Source organism: Vipera berus (genome assembly GCF_964194415.1).
Source record: "Vipera berus genome assembly, chromosome: W".
Lineage (NCBI taxonomy): Eukaryota > Metazoa > Chordata > Lepidosauria > Squamata > Viperidae > Vipera > Vipera berus.
This window is the reverse complement of record NC_138210.1, coordinates 39,903,594-39,919,275: the sequence shown is the minus strand read 5'-3', so window position 1 is coordinate 39,919,275 and position 15,682 is coordinate 39,903,594. Positions and strand designations below refer to the sequence as shown.

General features: G+C 43.2%; 1 protein-coding gene across 2 annotated transcripts in view; it reads left to right on the top strand.

Moving 5' to 3' along the window:
* The first annotated feature begins 2,856 nt into the window (after positions 1 to 2,856).
* The window catches only part of LOC308675968 (eukaryotic translation initiation factor 1b), a 35,023-nt gene continuing 22,197 nt past the window's right edge, over positions 2,857 to 15,682 (top strand). For both annotated transcript variants that reach the window (XM_081341659.1, XM_081341658.1), the window contains exons 1-2: positions 2,857 to 3,077; positions 7,555 to 7,718. In XM_081341659.1, coding sequence (XP_081197785.1) covers positions 3,047 to 3,077; positions 7,555 to 7,718 — 195 coding nt within the window. In that variant the 5' untranslated portion in view covers positions 2,857 to 3,046. The remainder of the gene's footprint in view (positions 3,078 to 7,554; positions 7,719 to 15,682) is intronic.

Here is a 15,682-nt window from a genome sequence, read left to right as displayed (position 1 = left end):
TTTTTTAAATCCCAAACTAAAATCGTATCCACTTTAAATTGTTTTTTGCAAATAAAACAAAGTGACAGATTCCAATAAGAATAGGAATTTTTTGGGTCGCCAAATTCCAAACAGAAAATAAAATCCAGTTGTATTAAGTTGATTTTTTCAAAGCTTTGTTTCCTCTAAGTAATCAGATGCTGTCATTTTAGATGGTGAGGAAAAATTTCTTTCCCTCTCTCCTCAACAGGGAATACATTTTCAAGAAGCTTTTAACAGCAAAAATACTTGAGATGCAGAGAAGATAAAATCTCACCCAATTTCTGCACGTTGTTTTCAAGTGCTTGTTAGTAAGTTTGGCCTTAGCTGTCTGCAGCTTAATGATGGGTCATAAATGGCCGATCTTTTCCCCGTCAGTTCAAAGAGCTGCCCGGGATCAAACGGGAGGGATGCCACCCTTCCGCGATCACTCAGGGGTCCTCTTCATGTTCGTCACCCACCCAGGGCGACTTTCGACCCTTTTCAGGGTCCCCCGGCGGGAGAAAACCAGACGGTGGGGGAGACAATCTCTCCACATGTCTGCCAGGACTGCAATTGAAAACCAGAAGCCGGTATAGCTTTCTTTTGTAGGTGTTGAAATTTGGCTAGAGTTGCCTCTAAGTCCCTTACTTTTTCCTCTGTAATACACATAGTTTACATTTAATGCATGTATACTTTGAGTGTTCTTTGGGCATAAGCACATACATGGAACATGTATTGCATATCACGATAGTATCAGTCGCCTGTTCCATGAGATTGTTGTTTGAAAATCCCTTTTTCATTGGTGAATGTCCTTTGCTGTTAGCCTTGTTTCTACCTTCTCTGTTCTAGGTAATTATGCCTAGTTTTTCCCCCTGTCCTTTTTTCTGCCTGATTGTGCTCATTTTTCTACCTTATTTATTTAACCTTCTTACTATTGTGTTAGTTTTATTGTTTTCTTCCCTCTATTTTTTAAAAAAGTTTTTGAACTCCAGTTCCTCCCTACCTTATTAAAATTTGCCTTGTTAAAACTTGCCTCTTTATTAGTCCTATTCTTCCTTGATTTCTAATGTTCCACTCTTGTCCTTATTATTTGCCTATTTATTTAGCTTTTGTTTTATCTGTGGGAAGTCAGCTTCCCAGAGAAGGAAATATTAAAAGGGCAGAAAAATATATTTCCTCAAAGGATCTTAAAGAGGCAGGAAAACATGCCCAGTTTTTCTTGATAGCCCCAAGTCTCCCTCCCCCAAGCAGAAACCAGTTCTGTACAAATGCAGATGTAAATCCAGGAAGGTTTTTTTTTAAAATTCCATTTATATCCCGCCCTTCTCCGAAGACTCAGGGCGGCTTACAAGCTTAGCAGTAGCCTTCATTCTATGTATATGCCTGCTTATTAGGGCTTTCACACACACCCCAAGCGGCATTATTACAAAGTCAGCTTAATTGCCCCCAACAATCTGGGTCCTCATTTTACCTACCTCGGAAGGATGGAAGGCTGAGTCAACCTTGAGCCTGGTGGGATTCGAACCTGCACTAATTGCAGGCAGCTGGTGTTACTTAAGGAGGCATTAGCCCACTGCTCCACCAAGGCTCTTTGCAGGCCCCCAGCTGGGAGATTAAGAAGACAAAGACACCTAAAATCTGCATACCTCACCCAAACTCAGCCCAGCCCCAGGGAAGCAGGACATGACCTTTGGACATAATAGGATGAACCCACCACCATCAAGAATACCAGAAAGGCACACCCAGGCTCAGGTCAGAATACCTGACACAGGAAATACAAAGCCTGAAACAGGAAATACTGTAATTCCAAACAAAAGGCTCCAGAAGGTATAAAAACCCACTCCCTACATGTGCTCAGTCCTTTTTCTGCGAGACCATCTTCCTGTCTTGCTCACCTCTCCAATAAACTACAACCTTCTTCCCAAAGCAGTTGCCATGTTTATTTCCAGCTCGGATGAACCATGATGAAGACTTTTCTTCCAATAATTTGTCCTGTATTTTTATTCTTTACTGGGGGTCTTCCCTCCCTTCCTATTGGGACCTCAAACTTAACTGTTGCCTTCACTTGGTTGTTTGCTGCTCCGGCCTCTTGTTGTTTTCTCTGCCAGCTCCCTTCTGTTTTTCGGTGCTCGTCTGTGCACTGGTGAGGCCTCCGTTCAGCTTTCCAGTCGGCTCAGCTCCGCTGTCTGGTCTGCTCCTCTCAGCCGGCCACTCATCTTTAGAGATCAGAGCTCTCTAGCTCGAAGCGTCTCTGCCGCCAGCAATTCCTCACAACTGACGGATTGCTCCAGGCCTTTTGTCCTCCGCCAGACCAGGCTAGCAGGAGGCGGGAGGAAGGAGGCTGCTGATCTCGCTGGGGACGGAACGTTGATCAAGTCTTCCACCTGGGGCAAATCAAATGATAACTTCTAATGTTCTTTTTCTATTTAAAATCTAACACCATTGTTTATTCAACACACAAACCCATATGTGATGTTCAAATGACATGCTAAGATTAAATCAAACGAGCCATAACATAGTTTCAGAGCAATGTGAACCCGGTGACTATACTTCCTCCCCTACTTCAGGATGAGATAACACTGACTTAGCCTTGGTCGCTCCGCCACTAGAGTCTCATCAGCAGATATATTCAGGGGTAGAAAGAAACGAAAATTAGGGGAGGCTAGCAGAGGGCAAAAAACAAACACCCTGTTCTGCCATGCCTTTCGGAAGTTGTAGCTTGTGCAAAGTTGGCTTTGAGTTTCTTCACCAGGACTCGATTTCCCAGGATTCCGTGAAAAGCCTATTACAATCACGTGGCCTATCTTGGGAAAACGACAGCCGAAATACGAGGCGTCGGCCATTTTGTGAGCGACTGTCGCTGTTGTAGCCGCTGCTGTTGCCGCCGCCTCCCCCGGTCCCTCCCCCCCAGCTGCGTCTTCTCTGCCCTTCAGGTTTTGCTGGTTTGCATTTTTTCCTTTATTTTTCCCCACTACTGAACCTGGGAGTCCCGGGCGAAACTAGCCGCGGCCTTTTCCCCACGAGCAGCGCCCAGCCACAGAAGCGCATGTCCACTATCCAGAACCTCCAATCCTTCGGTAAGAAACGGGCTCCCCTTTGTCCCTCGTCTCGGTGTCAGAGGCTGCATGGACACCGGGCTGCGGCTTTCCTTCAGAGGGGAATTGTTCGCGACTTGGGCTATTGTCCCCCTCGTTTCTGCCTTCCTCATTCCTATTTACGCTTTCCAGCCGTTTGTTGGGACGGCGCCGTCGTCGGCTGTTTTCCCTTCTCTGTTTCTCGCTTGCTCTAACCAGTGGACTGCTGTTAGATTGGTCTCTTCCTTTCCCAGATCTGTCACCGCTGACCTTGAGCCTTATCAGGACGAATGTCTTGGCTTGGGCGTGGGATTCACGATGGAGAGTGAACGCTTTTTTTGAAACTCTGCGGGTTTAATATTGGCGTAGACCTCTTGTCTCCAAAATGTCTTGGTTGAGAAATAGGGAACTATAAAGAGCACTGACCTGAAAGCTCGCCTGCCTTCTCCCCATAACAAATTGCCACTGATGAAGCAAATATTTCTTTTCACTGCCCAGCACCCTTTGGAGGAGGATGCTACACTTCCCTCCCCGGATCCTCTTATGACATGCTGGGTGACGGAAATGCTTTTGTTTATCGGTTACTTAAAGAGTTAATTGAGCTCAATCAGCCCTTTTATGTCTTCTTAGGAGCTTAAGTTTTAGTGCTGTAAGACATCAAAATAGACCAAAATGAATGCCACCTACTTTTTCTTTTTAAATCCATTTTCCTTGACAAATTACACTTATTAGCTGAAACAGTAGAATGTATACATGGCTAAAATTTGATACCTACATTTTTTAGTCTAAAATAGCTTGCTTAACCTTATTCAAAACTATTTGTCTTACTAAGACTTGGTTGCCAGTGAGTTATAGGGAACAAATCTTTTGGTAAAATATCTGCAGTCTTCTTTCAGTATAAAATCTAGCCTTCTGCAATAGTATTGTTGAAAGAAAAATCTTCATTGGGGTCCAGTCCAAGCCGGGAATAAACAAAATGGAGGTTCTTTGGAAAGGTTCTTTATTGAGTTGCCAGAAACTTCAGTGACACAGCATGTGTTTCTGGGGTGGCTGACCACATGGAGCTGGGAGTGGGTGGTTTTTATACCTTCTTGGGCTTTTGTGTTTGGAGTTGTTCCTGTTCCTGTGGCATGAACTTTGGCCTGAGGTTCAGTGTGCCCTTTTGGTATTCTAATGCAGGGCTTTTCAACTGGTGGTACACGGTACCACCTGTGGTACTTTGGCACCTAGCAGGTGGTATGTGACGTCCTAGACAAGTGTAGTGGGGGAGGAGAATGAGTTGAAGTGGTGGCAGCACCACACAAGCCTGAGGGAGAGACAGCTGGAGCTGCAGGGCTGTCAGAAGCCCCAGGATCAGCACACGTAGCTACAGCTGATCAGTGCTTCTGCAGGGCTATGGGGCCTGGGCAAAAGCCCAGGATCAGTGCACGCTTCTGCAGGGCTACGGTAACTAGGCAGAAGCCCAGGATTGACAAGCGCTTCTGCAGGGCTATGGGGGCTGGGCAGAAGCCCAGGATTGGTGTGGGCAGCTATAGCTGATCGGTGATTCTGCAGGGCTATGGGGGCAAGACAGAAGCCCCAGGACCAGCGCTTCCAGTGCAGCCGGAAGAGAAAAGGAGAAGGGGGGTGTCAAGTTTCTGATGCATGAGGTCTTCAAAGAACTCTGAGGCATTGTTTACCTTAAAAGTCTTTTTATTAGAGCAATATAACATTGGCGATGCTTGGGTAAAGCTGGAATCTGGATTCCCCTCCCCTTAGCACAATAATATTGAAACACAGTTCCTTCCTTTTGTTGCTGTCATAAATCACATTCTCCAATTAGTTTGAAAGGTAAGTTCTCCCTCCTTAGCTTAACCCCCAGTTCTTTCTTATTGCCTCTTATTACATTCAACCTTGAAACTACTCTGCTACTGTTTATTATGTCTAACTAATTCCCCATGCATTCTTCCTTCCCCCCTCCTTCATCTAACTTTAACTCTAAAAGTGATACACAAGTAGAAATATAATATAGCTGCTTCTTCATCTGTTGTCAAAGCAAGAACATCCTATGTTAGCAGCGTTGACGGGGAGAGAGGAGAGGCTATAAAAGGAGAAGGTTTTGGCAGGAGAGGGAGAGAGAAAAAAGACAATGTGGGAAAGAGAAGGGGACTGCAAAAGAGAGACGGAGAAGTGCAGCCTTGACAGGAATCAGCTGGAGGTGCAATGAACAGAAAGGGAGGATGGGGAAGAGAAGAGAGAATATAAAAGAAAGAGAAGAAAGGATATAAAAGAAGGGAAGAGAGGATATAAAAAGGGAAGAGAAGAGAGGATATAAAAGAGGGGAAGAGGAGAGTATAAAAGGGGGGAGAAGAGATGATATAGGGGGAAAGAAGAGGATATAAAAGAAGGGAAGAGAAGAGGATATAAAAGAAGGGAGAGAAGAGAGGATATAAAAGGAGGGGAAGTTCTTAGGTTACTTCCTGCTTTGATATATACTCAGTCCTTATTTTAGAAAAATGTTCTGTAATTTGTGCTACAGCTGGCAGTTGAATAGAGATCCTTCAGTTTTGTACTCAATTTCTTATGCAGTTCCAGCTCCCAAATCTCTTAAAATTAAATGTTTTGGGAGTAACTGTTTTAGCTACAGAGTTATACATTATAACTTTCCAAATGGCAGGGAAGGTTGCTTTGGCTCAGTTTCTACAGAAGTGGCAGCATATAGCTCTCCAAACACAACACCCACTGGCCTATCTAGATACAATGTGCAACTGCCTGGGAGTAACTGTAATATTTGAATAAGTGCAGCAAGCCTCTTCAGTGCCTTTGTGAACCAATAGTATATCATGGAAATGATACCAGGATCTACTTGGATAGTGTGCAAGAATTGTACACTAGACTAGGGCTTTTCAACCAGTGGTACGCATACCACCTGTGGTATTTTGCCACGTGGCAGATGGTACACGACTGCTAGCCAAGTGTAGCAGGGGAGGGGAATGAGCCTAAGCAACTCAAGCCTGAGGGAGAAGCAGCTGCAGCTGCAGGACTGTCTGGGCTTGGCAGAAGCCCCAGGAGCCGGCAGGGCTCCAGCTGATTGGCTCCAGCTGATTGGTGCTTCCGGAAGCAGCATGGAGCTGGAGGTGAACTGAAGAAAAAAAGGGGGGGAGGAGAGGAGAGGCTATAAAAGGTGGTGGTTTGGGCAGGAAAGGGAACAAAAAGACAACAGGAAAGGTTTAATCCCTTTAAACAAATGTAATTAGTTTTACTCCCTTTAATTGAGTCTGTCTATGGCACAGGTTTAATTTAAAGCTAAAGCTTTTTGCATTTGCCGGAGCCTTTCAGTCGAGCATTGCAACATTGTAACACCTGAGGCAGCTGAAAGGAAAAAAAGAGTTTGTGTTTATTTTATTTCCTTGCTTTGCACTTGATTCCTGTGTCTTTAAGTAAATTTTTACTTTTCCATAATATTATAAACTAGCCATTTCTATAACAACAAATGAATCTAATCAGTAAAACCCAAAATCCCCCCTTTTTTAGTCAAGTTTTTGACACCTTACTAAGCACTGGTGGTACTCAAATATTGTCATGTCCTAAACGTGGTACAATCTGTGAAAAGGTTGAAAAGCCCTGCACTAGATAGACCAATACAGGAAAAAAAATTCTTTGAAGGTAGGATACGGTACCTTTTAGGTGGCTGCTGGCCAGCATGATATCAGGAAAACTATCTTCCTCAGGTTGAACATCAAACAGAACCTTGATGGAAAACAGCTATATTTAAGCAGGTAGTGAAATGTTTGCATTTAAAAAGTTGGTGGATTTGCATGTAAGAATGGGCAATGCAGTTTTAAAAGAAATACTGTAAAAGTGTCTGATGAAATTGTAGCTTAGATATATTGCTTCTAGTAAAATTTCTCATCAACACCAATAGTCTGCCTTGGGTATTCTTGATCAGTGTTTGAGTAATTCTTAAAATGAGAGCTTGTATTGGCCTATGATAAATAATAGAAAAACTGTCTGGGCTGTAACTTCTTGAACAGGCAGGCACCTAATCCAGGCCTCAAGCAGACAAGACAACCAATCAAAATGGAGAAAACATTCTTGGCAACTAATTAATCACCACATCCCAGGTAACCTCAAATCACCAACTGATGCCCTCTCCCCAAGTTCAATTCTTACACAGACAATAAATATTACAAGGTACTCCCTATTTCTGAACAGTTGCACTTAGGAAGTATAGCTGGGATGTGGGCAGAACGTCTGCAGAAAACCTAATCAGTACCGCAGTATTGAACTGTGGAGAACCCAACTACGGGCTACTAAGGAATCCATGAGAACAAACCATGAAAATCCATGTGGAGGTATGATTACACCTCCATTTAGATAAAAGGTAAAGTTGCTATTACTCAAATAATGCATTTTAAGGTACCAATAGCCTATATTTGTTTACTTAGAAAATTCAGGCTATGAAAAAATCATTTTCATTATATGGGTTTCCCCTTTTCAGACCCCTTTGCTGATGCAACTAAGGGTGACGACTTACTCCCGGCAGGGACTGAAGACTACATCCATATAAGGATCCAGCAACGAAACGGTAGAAAGACATTAACAACTGTTCAGGGGATTGCTGATGATTATGACAAAAAAAAACTTGTGAAAGCATTCAAAAAGGTAAAGTTGGTGTTTCTTGGATTTTTAAATGTTTGAGCTAGGAACATCCAAAGTGAATATACATACATTTACAGGTATTTAGTATTTACATATATTTTTTTAAAAGTGCTATGGTAGTCCTGAAATTGTGTTATGCCAATATAATAATTTTTATCTCAGCCAGCAAAAACAGTAAACATTTTCAAAGAAACTGATTCCTAGTTGATTTTTTTAAAAAACAATCTTTTGTGAGCAGTACTAATGATAAAGTTGATTTCATGGCGTCTCCTAAAACTGCCATATTTAGGAAAAGATTAAGGTCCTTAAAAATGGATCTAACCCTTACAGGTAGAAATACTACAAAAGATAATCAGAATTTAATATCAATTGATCCTGGAATATTCCTCAATATTGTGCTAATCTGCTTCTTTGCTAGTAACGGTTATTTCAGGAAAATGTGGATTAAAATCAAGCTAAATTCAATATTCACTCCTGCCTTTCAAGATAATGAGAAATCAAAGATATGAATGAACTAAAATGGAGAGTAAAGAGATATAATATGAAGGCTGCATGGAAGATGTGAAATGGAGAGAAGTAGAACAAACAGTACTCTGCATAGCTAGTGATAATTAGATGTAGAACTATAACATGGAAAACCCTAACAAATTTTTTTTGGGGGGTTAGCTTAGTTAAGAACTATAATCTTAAATATACTGGTGCCTTGGCAAGAACCTTTTACTAGCAAAATTCAATTGAATGTTTAGAGCTATGCCTTAAATCAGAATTGCATTGTATAGTGCAGTGGTGTCAAACTCAAATAGAAATGGGAGCTGCTAAGCTAAACCATACATAAGGGTTCCTGCAGGCCTCATATTGACTCTGAAAACCACACGTGTTTAGATATTTCTTCATTTATTAATGCATCAACACAACAAACAAGAACTAGATATAACAAAAACATTTCAAAATAAACATTACAAATTTGATTATTTCTTTTCAGTATTTGTGGGTATTTCTATATATTTGTGTATAGAGTATACATATATATTTCCTCACCTCCACCTCACTCTGAGTTTCTTCCTGGCCTTTGGCCAACTTATCACACAAACCACTTTCACACCTCCTACTCCCATATACCACCTCCCTGCAATGTTCCCTTTAACTTCTGACATCCCATGTGTGGAAAAATGTTTTGTGTAGCTTTTCCCAAACCAAGTAAAAATTTGTACACAATACAAGTGTATGAATAAATTGCAAATATGTGTAATAGTGACATGTTAAATATTTATTTCATAGTTAAAGTATAGAAAATAGTATAGTATGTCACATACTTGCTTGAAAGTTGTGTCCTCAAGTCATTTTGGACTTCTGGGAACTGCCCCCTCCACTTTTCTTGGCAGCATTTTTCAGAAGTGACTTGGTAGTTATTTCTTCCTAGGCTTGAGAAAAGTGACTGTCCCAAGATTGCCCAGCTGGGTTCATGACCAAGGCAGGACTAGAACTCACTGTCTCCTGGTTTCTAATCTGACATAATATAAACTCAACTGCAATCAATATTTTGTAAGCTTTCTTCCTCTCCTTTTCTTTTTCTAATTTGATACTGTAATGTAAGATGAAAGAAAAACATTACAGGCAGTCCTCCGCTTACAACCATTCATTTAGCAACTGTTTGAAGTTAAAACTGCTGTCAAGGTTCCGATAGACAAGACCAAACAAATCAGAACTCCGAGGCTTGAAATTTCCTCAAAGAACATGTTTATTGGTTACATAGTATCAGCACGGTCAAAAGTGAAGCCAAGCGTGAAATCCCCTTCAAAGAGAATCAATATTACAAAGTTGAACTTCCCACCCCAATGCTATGCAATCAGCTACATTCCCCAATAGAAAAGATTGGTGGGCTTTCTAACTAAATGTTCACCCCCCCCATCTAACAGATAGAAATGACCTTGGTTCCCATGGGACAGTAAAATATTTAGACTAGTAAAAATCCTTTGCACCCCTCCCATTCTCGTGGCAACCTAGAACGAGCAAAATGGCTGCAGCCAGGTTCGTTATAGAGTTGACAGTCAGACCCCCTAGGAAGAAAGCAAGTCCTGGAAACGAAACAAAACGCAAGTTAAGAATCCTCCCTGGGTTTATAAGGATATTTATCATAAAACCTCTGAATCAATCTGTCTGCTTTCACATCAGTACTTTTTACCCAGGTAGCCTCCGATAAAGGGTAGCCCTTCCACTGGACCAGATTTGTAATTTACCCTTATACAATCTAGAGTCAAGAATATGCATTACCTCATAATGAGTCTCTTCCTCTACCAGAATGGGGCTGGGCGCTTTTTGGGGAATCAGTCTCAAGGACAATTCTGTGACCGGTTTTAACAAACTGCAATGGAAAACGGGGTGAACTTTCCCTAATAGTCGTGGGAGTTGCAACTGAACTGTGACAGTATTTATAATTTTGACTATGGGAAAAGGACCAAGGAACTTAGGTCCCAATTTTTTATTCAGTAATTTTAATCTTAGATATTTAGTGGAAAGGTAAACCTTCTCCCCCACATGAAGTGGCTTCTGGGGAGATTGCTTTTGATCAGCCTGTTCTTTGTATGTCTTTGCAGCCTGGGTTAAAGGTTTTTTCACATTGGCCCAAACTGCTTGCAAAGAGGTCACCCACTGATCTAAGGTTTGCGAAGCAGGAGGTTCTTGGGGGTATTCAGGCATAGGGACAAAATCCCGACCAGTAGCTATTTTAAACGATGTAAGTCCAGAGTTACTGTGTGCAGTGTTGTTGTACGCCACCTCAGCAAAAGGCAGGAAATCTGCCCAATTAGTCTGAGGTGTTGGTCCACCACTGCATTCACATGTTCAGCTGATCCATTCGTACTCGGGTGAAAAGCAGATAAAAGCCCCTGGGTAGACTCAATGAGTTTCACAAACTCCCTCCAGAATTTTACAGTCAATTGAACCCTTCTATCTGATATAATCCGTTTTGGCGCCCCATGGAGCTAATAGATGTATTTTAAAAACAACTTGGTTAGCTTTTGGGCAGACGGAAGTCCTGAACAAGCGATGAAGTGAGCTTGCTTTGAGAAAAGATCAATGACAGTCCAGATCACTGTGCTTCCCCTGCTTTCTGGCAATTCTACAATAAAGTCCATGGTTATCTCCTCCCAAGGCTGGGAAGGATCTGCCACTTGTAACAGACCAGGAGGCTTGCTAGGATCCTTTTTCATAGTGGCACAGGTAGCACAGCTTTGTACATAAGTTTCAATGTCCTTTTTCAGGCCTGGTCACCAAAAGTGCCGGCGCACCAAATGCAAAGTTTTTAAAAATCCAAAATGACCAGCTTGCTTTGCATCATGACTACATTGAAGGGCTTGAAGTCTGAGGGATGTTGGAAGGTACAACTTGGAGCCCTTCCAGGCTAGACCATCTCAATGGGTCAATAGCAATTTATTTTTGTTGAACCAAGAGTCTTATTTTTAGTTCCTCTTTGAGCTTTTGCATTAGTTGACTATCAGGTCTGTCCAATCTCCTTTGCATTTGGCCTCTTCTGGTTACCTGAGAGGTTGACTGGGGCAGAGGAATGAGGGAATTAATGACCACCTCTCGGCGGTTCTTATATTGGGGTATTCTAAAGAGAGCATCTGCCAGAAAGTTCTTCCCCCAGGGAGGTATTTGAGAGTGAAATTAAAATGGTTGAAGTACTGTGCCCACCTAACTTGCTTAGGAGATAACTTTTGAGGGGTTTTCAGTGCCTCTAAGTTTTTATGATCAGTCGATACCTCAAAGGACGCTTTACTCCCTTCCAAGAAATGGCGTCAAGTTAGTAAAGCCCATCTCACCGTAAAAGCCTCCTTCTTCCACACAGCCCATCGTCTGTTTCTGAAAGTTTTCTCAAAGTATGGGCACAGGGTTGTAGATTTCCCCTAGGGACATCACTGACATCGGCTTGGATGATGAAAGATTCCTCAGGGTCAGGGTGTTTAAGAACCGGTTCTGCTGCAAACAGTCTCTTTGACTGCTCAAATGCAGCCTGGCTGTAAGGGCTGACAAGGTTGGGACGTCCCCCCCCTTTTCCGCTTTTTAACAGTTCAGTAATAGGCATACCGATTTCCACAAAGAAGGGGATGAATTACCGCTAGAAATTCGCAAACCCCCAAAAGCTTTGAAGTTGCTTGCGGGTCCGTGGAGGCTCCCATTCCAGCATGGCTTTGACTTTGGCAGGGTCCATTTCCACTCCCTCACTAGAGATTCTGTAGCCTAAGTAGTCGAGGAGCATCTGATGAAATTCACATTTAGAAAGTTTGGCATAGAGACTAGCTTTCAACAGTTTCTTGAGCACCTCCCAAACTAACTTGATGTGTTCCTCCATAGTTTCAGTATAGATGAGGATATTGTCAACGTAAACCAAAACCCCCTTGTATAGGTGATCATGCAGCACTTGATTTATTAGTTGCATAAACACTGCAGGAGCTCCTTGGACTCAGAAAGGCATCACTTTGAACTGAAAACTCCCTAAAGGGCAATTGAACGCTGTCTTCTATTCATCTCCCTCCCTAATTTGCACTCGGTAATAGGCTTCCCTCAAGTCCAGCTTTGTGAAGTTTTTGCCTTTGGCTAGGTGGGGTAACATGTCTTTCATCAGGGGGAGGGGGTACATATTTTCTATGCTGACAGCTTTTAACCCTTTAAAATCAACCCAGAGCCTCAAAGACCCATCCTGTGTTGTGATTCAGGGTCAGCCTGTGGGTTCGGCAGTTGGGTCGGACGACTCAGAGGAGGAGGGGGGTGTTGAAGAGCTTGCTGAGGGGGTTGGAGAGCTTGCTGATGAGAGCCCTCAGCCAGGCCCCTCCCACCTGGTCACGACGCAGACCCAGCTGTGTGAGCCTGACAGCGTGGATGAAGATGACCCACAGCTGGCCCTGTTCAAGGACGCCCGACGCAGGAGGCAGTCAATCAGGAGTAAACAGAGGAAGGCAATGGGGCACCTCGGAAGGAGGCAGAGAGAAGCCACACCCTGAACTGTATAAAAGGGGAATGCGTGAGAGGGCTGGTTTGCTGAAGGCAACCGCTTGAATAGCTCCTGTTTCATGGTTCGTGTCTTGTTCAGTTTGCTTTTGTATCCATAAATTTGGCAGGCTTAGTTCCAGCCTCTTGCCTTCTTGTAAAAGGGGTTGTCCCTGCCTTTTCTGCAGGGCCGGTAGCAGGCTCGTACAGAACATCCTTCTCCTCTTTAAACAACACTGGGGCAGCCATGCACGATTTTGCTGGCTGGATGAAACCTCTGGCAAGATTTTTGTCAATATAGTCTCGCAGTTCCTCCATCTCCCTAGGCATCATAGAGTACATTTTTGGCTTTGAGAGCTTGGCTTCTGGTAGTATTTCAGTTGCGCAGTCGGTAGCCTGATGAGGGGGGAGGGTGTCGCATTTCTTTTCACTAAAAACGTCTGCCAAATTGTGATGCTCGTCGGGGATAAGTTGGATCCCTGGCAATTGTTCCACGGCAGTCTTTAACGTCTTAGTAGACTCCCCATGAGCTCCGATAGAAGCAGCCCCCTTTATCTCAATGAAGTTGGTTGGTGAGAAAGGTCCTCTGGCTAATCTCAGAGTTTGCACGTCGTTCTCCCACCAAATAATTGGGACACCACTTGTCAAGCCAAACCTAGAATCACAGTCTCTTTCATCTTAGGGACCACCACGAGGTGAATGATCTCCCAGTGCTGTCCCATTTCCAGATGCAACAGCTCTGTTAGGTGCATTGCTGGGGAACCTCTGATAAGTGACCCATCTGCCTATTCAAACTTTATGGCTGGTGCAACAATTTGGTGCGAATTCCCAACTTAAGAACTGTGGGCAAGATAATTAAGCAGCCTGAGTCTATTAAAGTGTCTAAATCGGTTTGGGCCCCTTTTTTGGCACCACAATCTTGGCAGCAATAGTGAAAGGTGGGATGGGTCGACTTACCATCGGGTCGTCTTCACCATCCTCATCGCTATGGTAAGGCGCCGGTAGGGGCAGGTGTTCAGGTAGGGCTCCTGCTTCTCCCCGGGGCAGGGAGGAAATTTGGACATCTTGCTTCTGTTTGGCCCAATTAGACTTCTCCCGTCTTGCTCGTGGTGGTGGTTTTTTTGGCTTAGTAGTTGAAACTGATGAGGCTTTTGCTTGGGGGGCAGGGGCTAAGCACTCAGCAGCACGATGGCTCTGCTGCCCACATCAGAAGCACTTGATGGGAGCCCCGGCAGTTGTTTGAGGAGCATCAGTGGTTAAAATGGCTTGTGGTCGCCGTCCAAACAGGTGCTTCTCTGGGCCTCAGCTCGGCTTCGGCTTGGTGGCAGTTGGTCTCTTGACATGGTCCAATTCGATGTCCAAGGTTACTGTCGTGTTATACCACTCTCACAGGTGGTTCGGAATCCCTTGGTAGATGCATGCTTGGAGCAGGTCACAGTCCAGTGCTTGTTTGAAATAGTGGACCTCTCTGGCCACTTTCCCAGACGACTAGTAACTCTCCGGAACTCTCAGACATATTCTTTTTTAAAAAATATATATTTTATTGATTTTTTAAAATAACAATCTTTAGTACTTAGCAAACAGCGTGTTGTCCGGGTTCATACATCCAATAATAATTTCTATAATTCCCTAATCAATCAATTAATGATATATTTCTTTGAACTTCTCTTGTTCCAATAGTATTCTCCTTTTATCAACATTAAGCAAATACAGTTCTTAATACTTTCAATATATACAAGGTTGAATATAAATATTTTTCTTGTATTACTAAAGGATTACTAAAAGGATAACCATCTAACTCTGCCTTTTTTTTTTTGCCAATCAGGTTTCCAGACCAAGGCCTTTGAATTGCCAGATAGGTCTCCCTTCGCTCCAATACATATTATTTGAATCGAAGGAGGCCATCTAGCCATCAGTGGTCCACAAAAACCAAACCAATTGTAATCATCTTGTTGCCTTGTTAGTTCTAGTCTCTGTATTTGCTCTAAAAACTTTATCTTCAGTTCGGTCTGGATTCCTCTTCCGTCTGGGTTCATCTGCTTTAAATAGTCTTATCCAATTTTGTAATTAATGCTTGCCTATCCAGGCTTTCAGGAAACTGTCTTTGTTGATCTTCCACGTCCTCTATGTTAGCATCACTATCTTGCAAGTTAAGTTTTCCCATAGTATGTTGTTGGTCCTTAAGGTTATTTGCCATAATGATAGTTCCTTGTACTTTTAAAGTTGTCGGTTCTTTGGATAGTTGTTGCTTATATTCCTCTGTCTCAATAGTAATATCTTCCAATTTTGTTATATTAGAAGTGTAAATTCTTTAGTTGCAGTCTGGGTTTCAATTTGTGACTTAAGGTTGGCATGTAAATTATTAAATCTGGAGATAGACATCTCAGTGACTGTAGATTGTTTCAAGTATAAGGTTATAGTCAAGCGAGGTTTGTGGCTGATCCTTCTCCATTTTGTAATAATTATAAATAGTCCTTGGTGGAGGCGATTTTTCAAACAAAAATCAGTAAGAGTCCACTTCCACAAGTCTAAGCCAAATTCATCTCCAGCTGTTTCAGGTTTTTAATGCCAAGGTCAGTCCAAAATGTAAGCAAGCTTGTTTGCCAATAGTATTCACTAGATATCCCCAGAGTACTGTTGTGATTCAGGGTCAGCCTGTGGGTTCGGCAGTTGGGTCGGACGACTCAGAGGAGGAGGAGGGGGGTGTTGAAGACCTTGCTGAGGGGGTTGAAGATCTTGCTGATGAGAGCCCTCAGCCAGGCCCCTCCCACTTGGTCACCACGGAGACCCAGCTGTGTGAGCCTGACAGCGTGGATGAAGATGACCCACAGCTGGCCCTGTTCAAGGACGCACGACGCAGGAGGCAGTCAATTAGGAGTAAACAGAGGAAGGCAATGGGGCTTCTCGGAAGGAGGCAGAGAGAAGCCACGCCCTGAACTCTATATAAGGGGAATGTCTGGGAGGGCTGGTTTGCTGAAGGC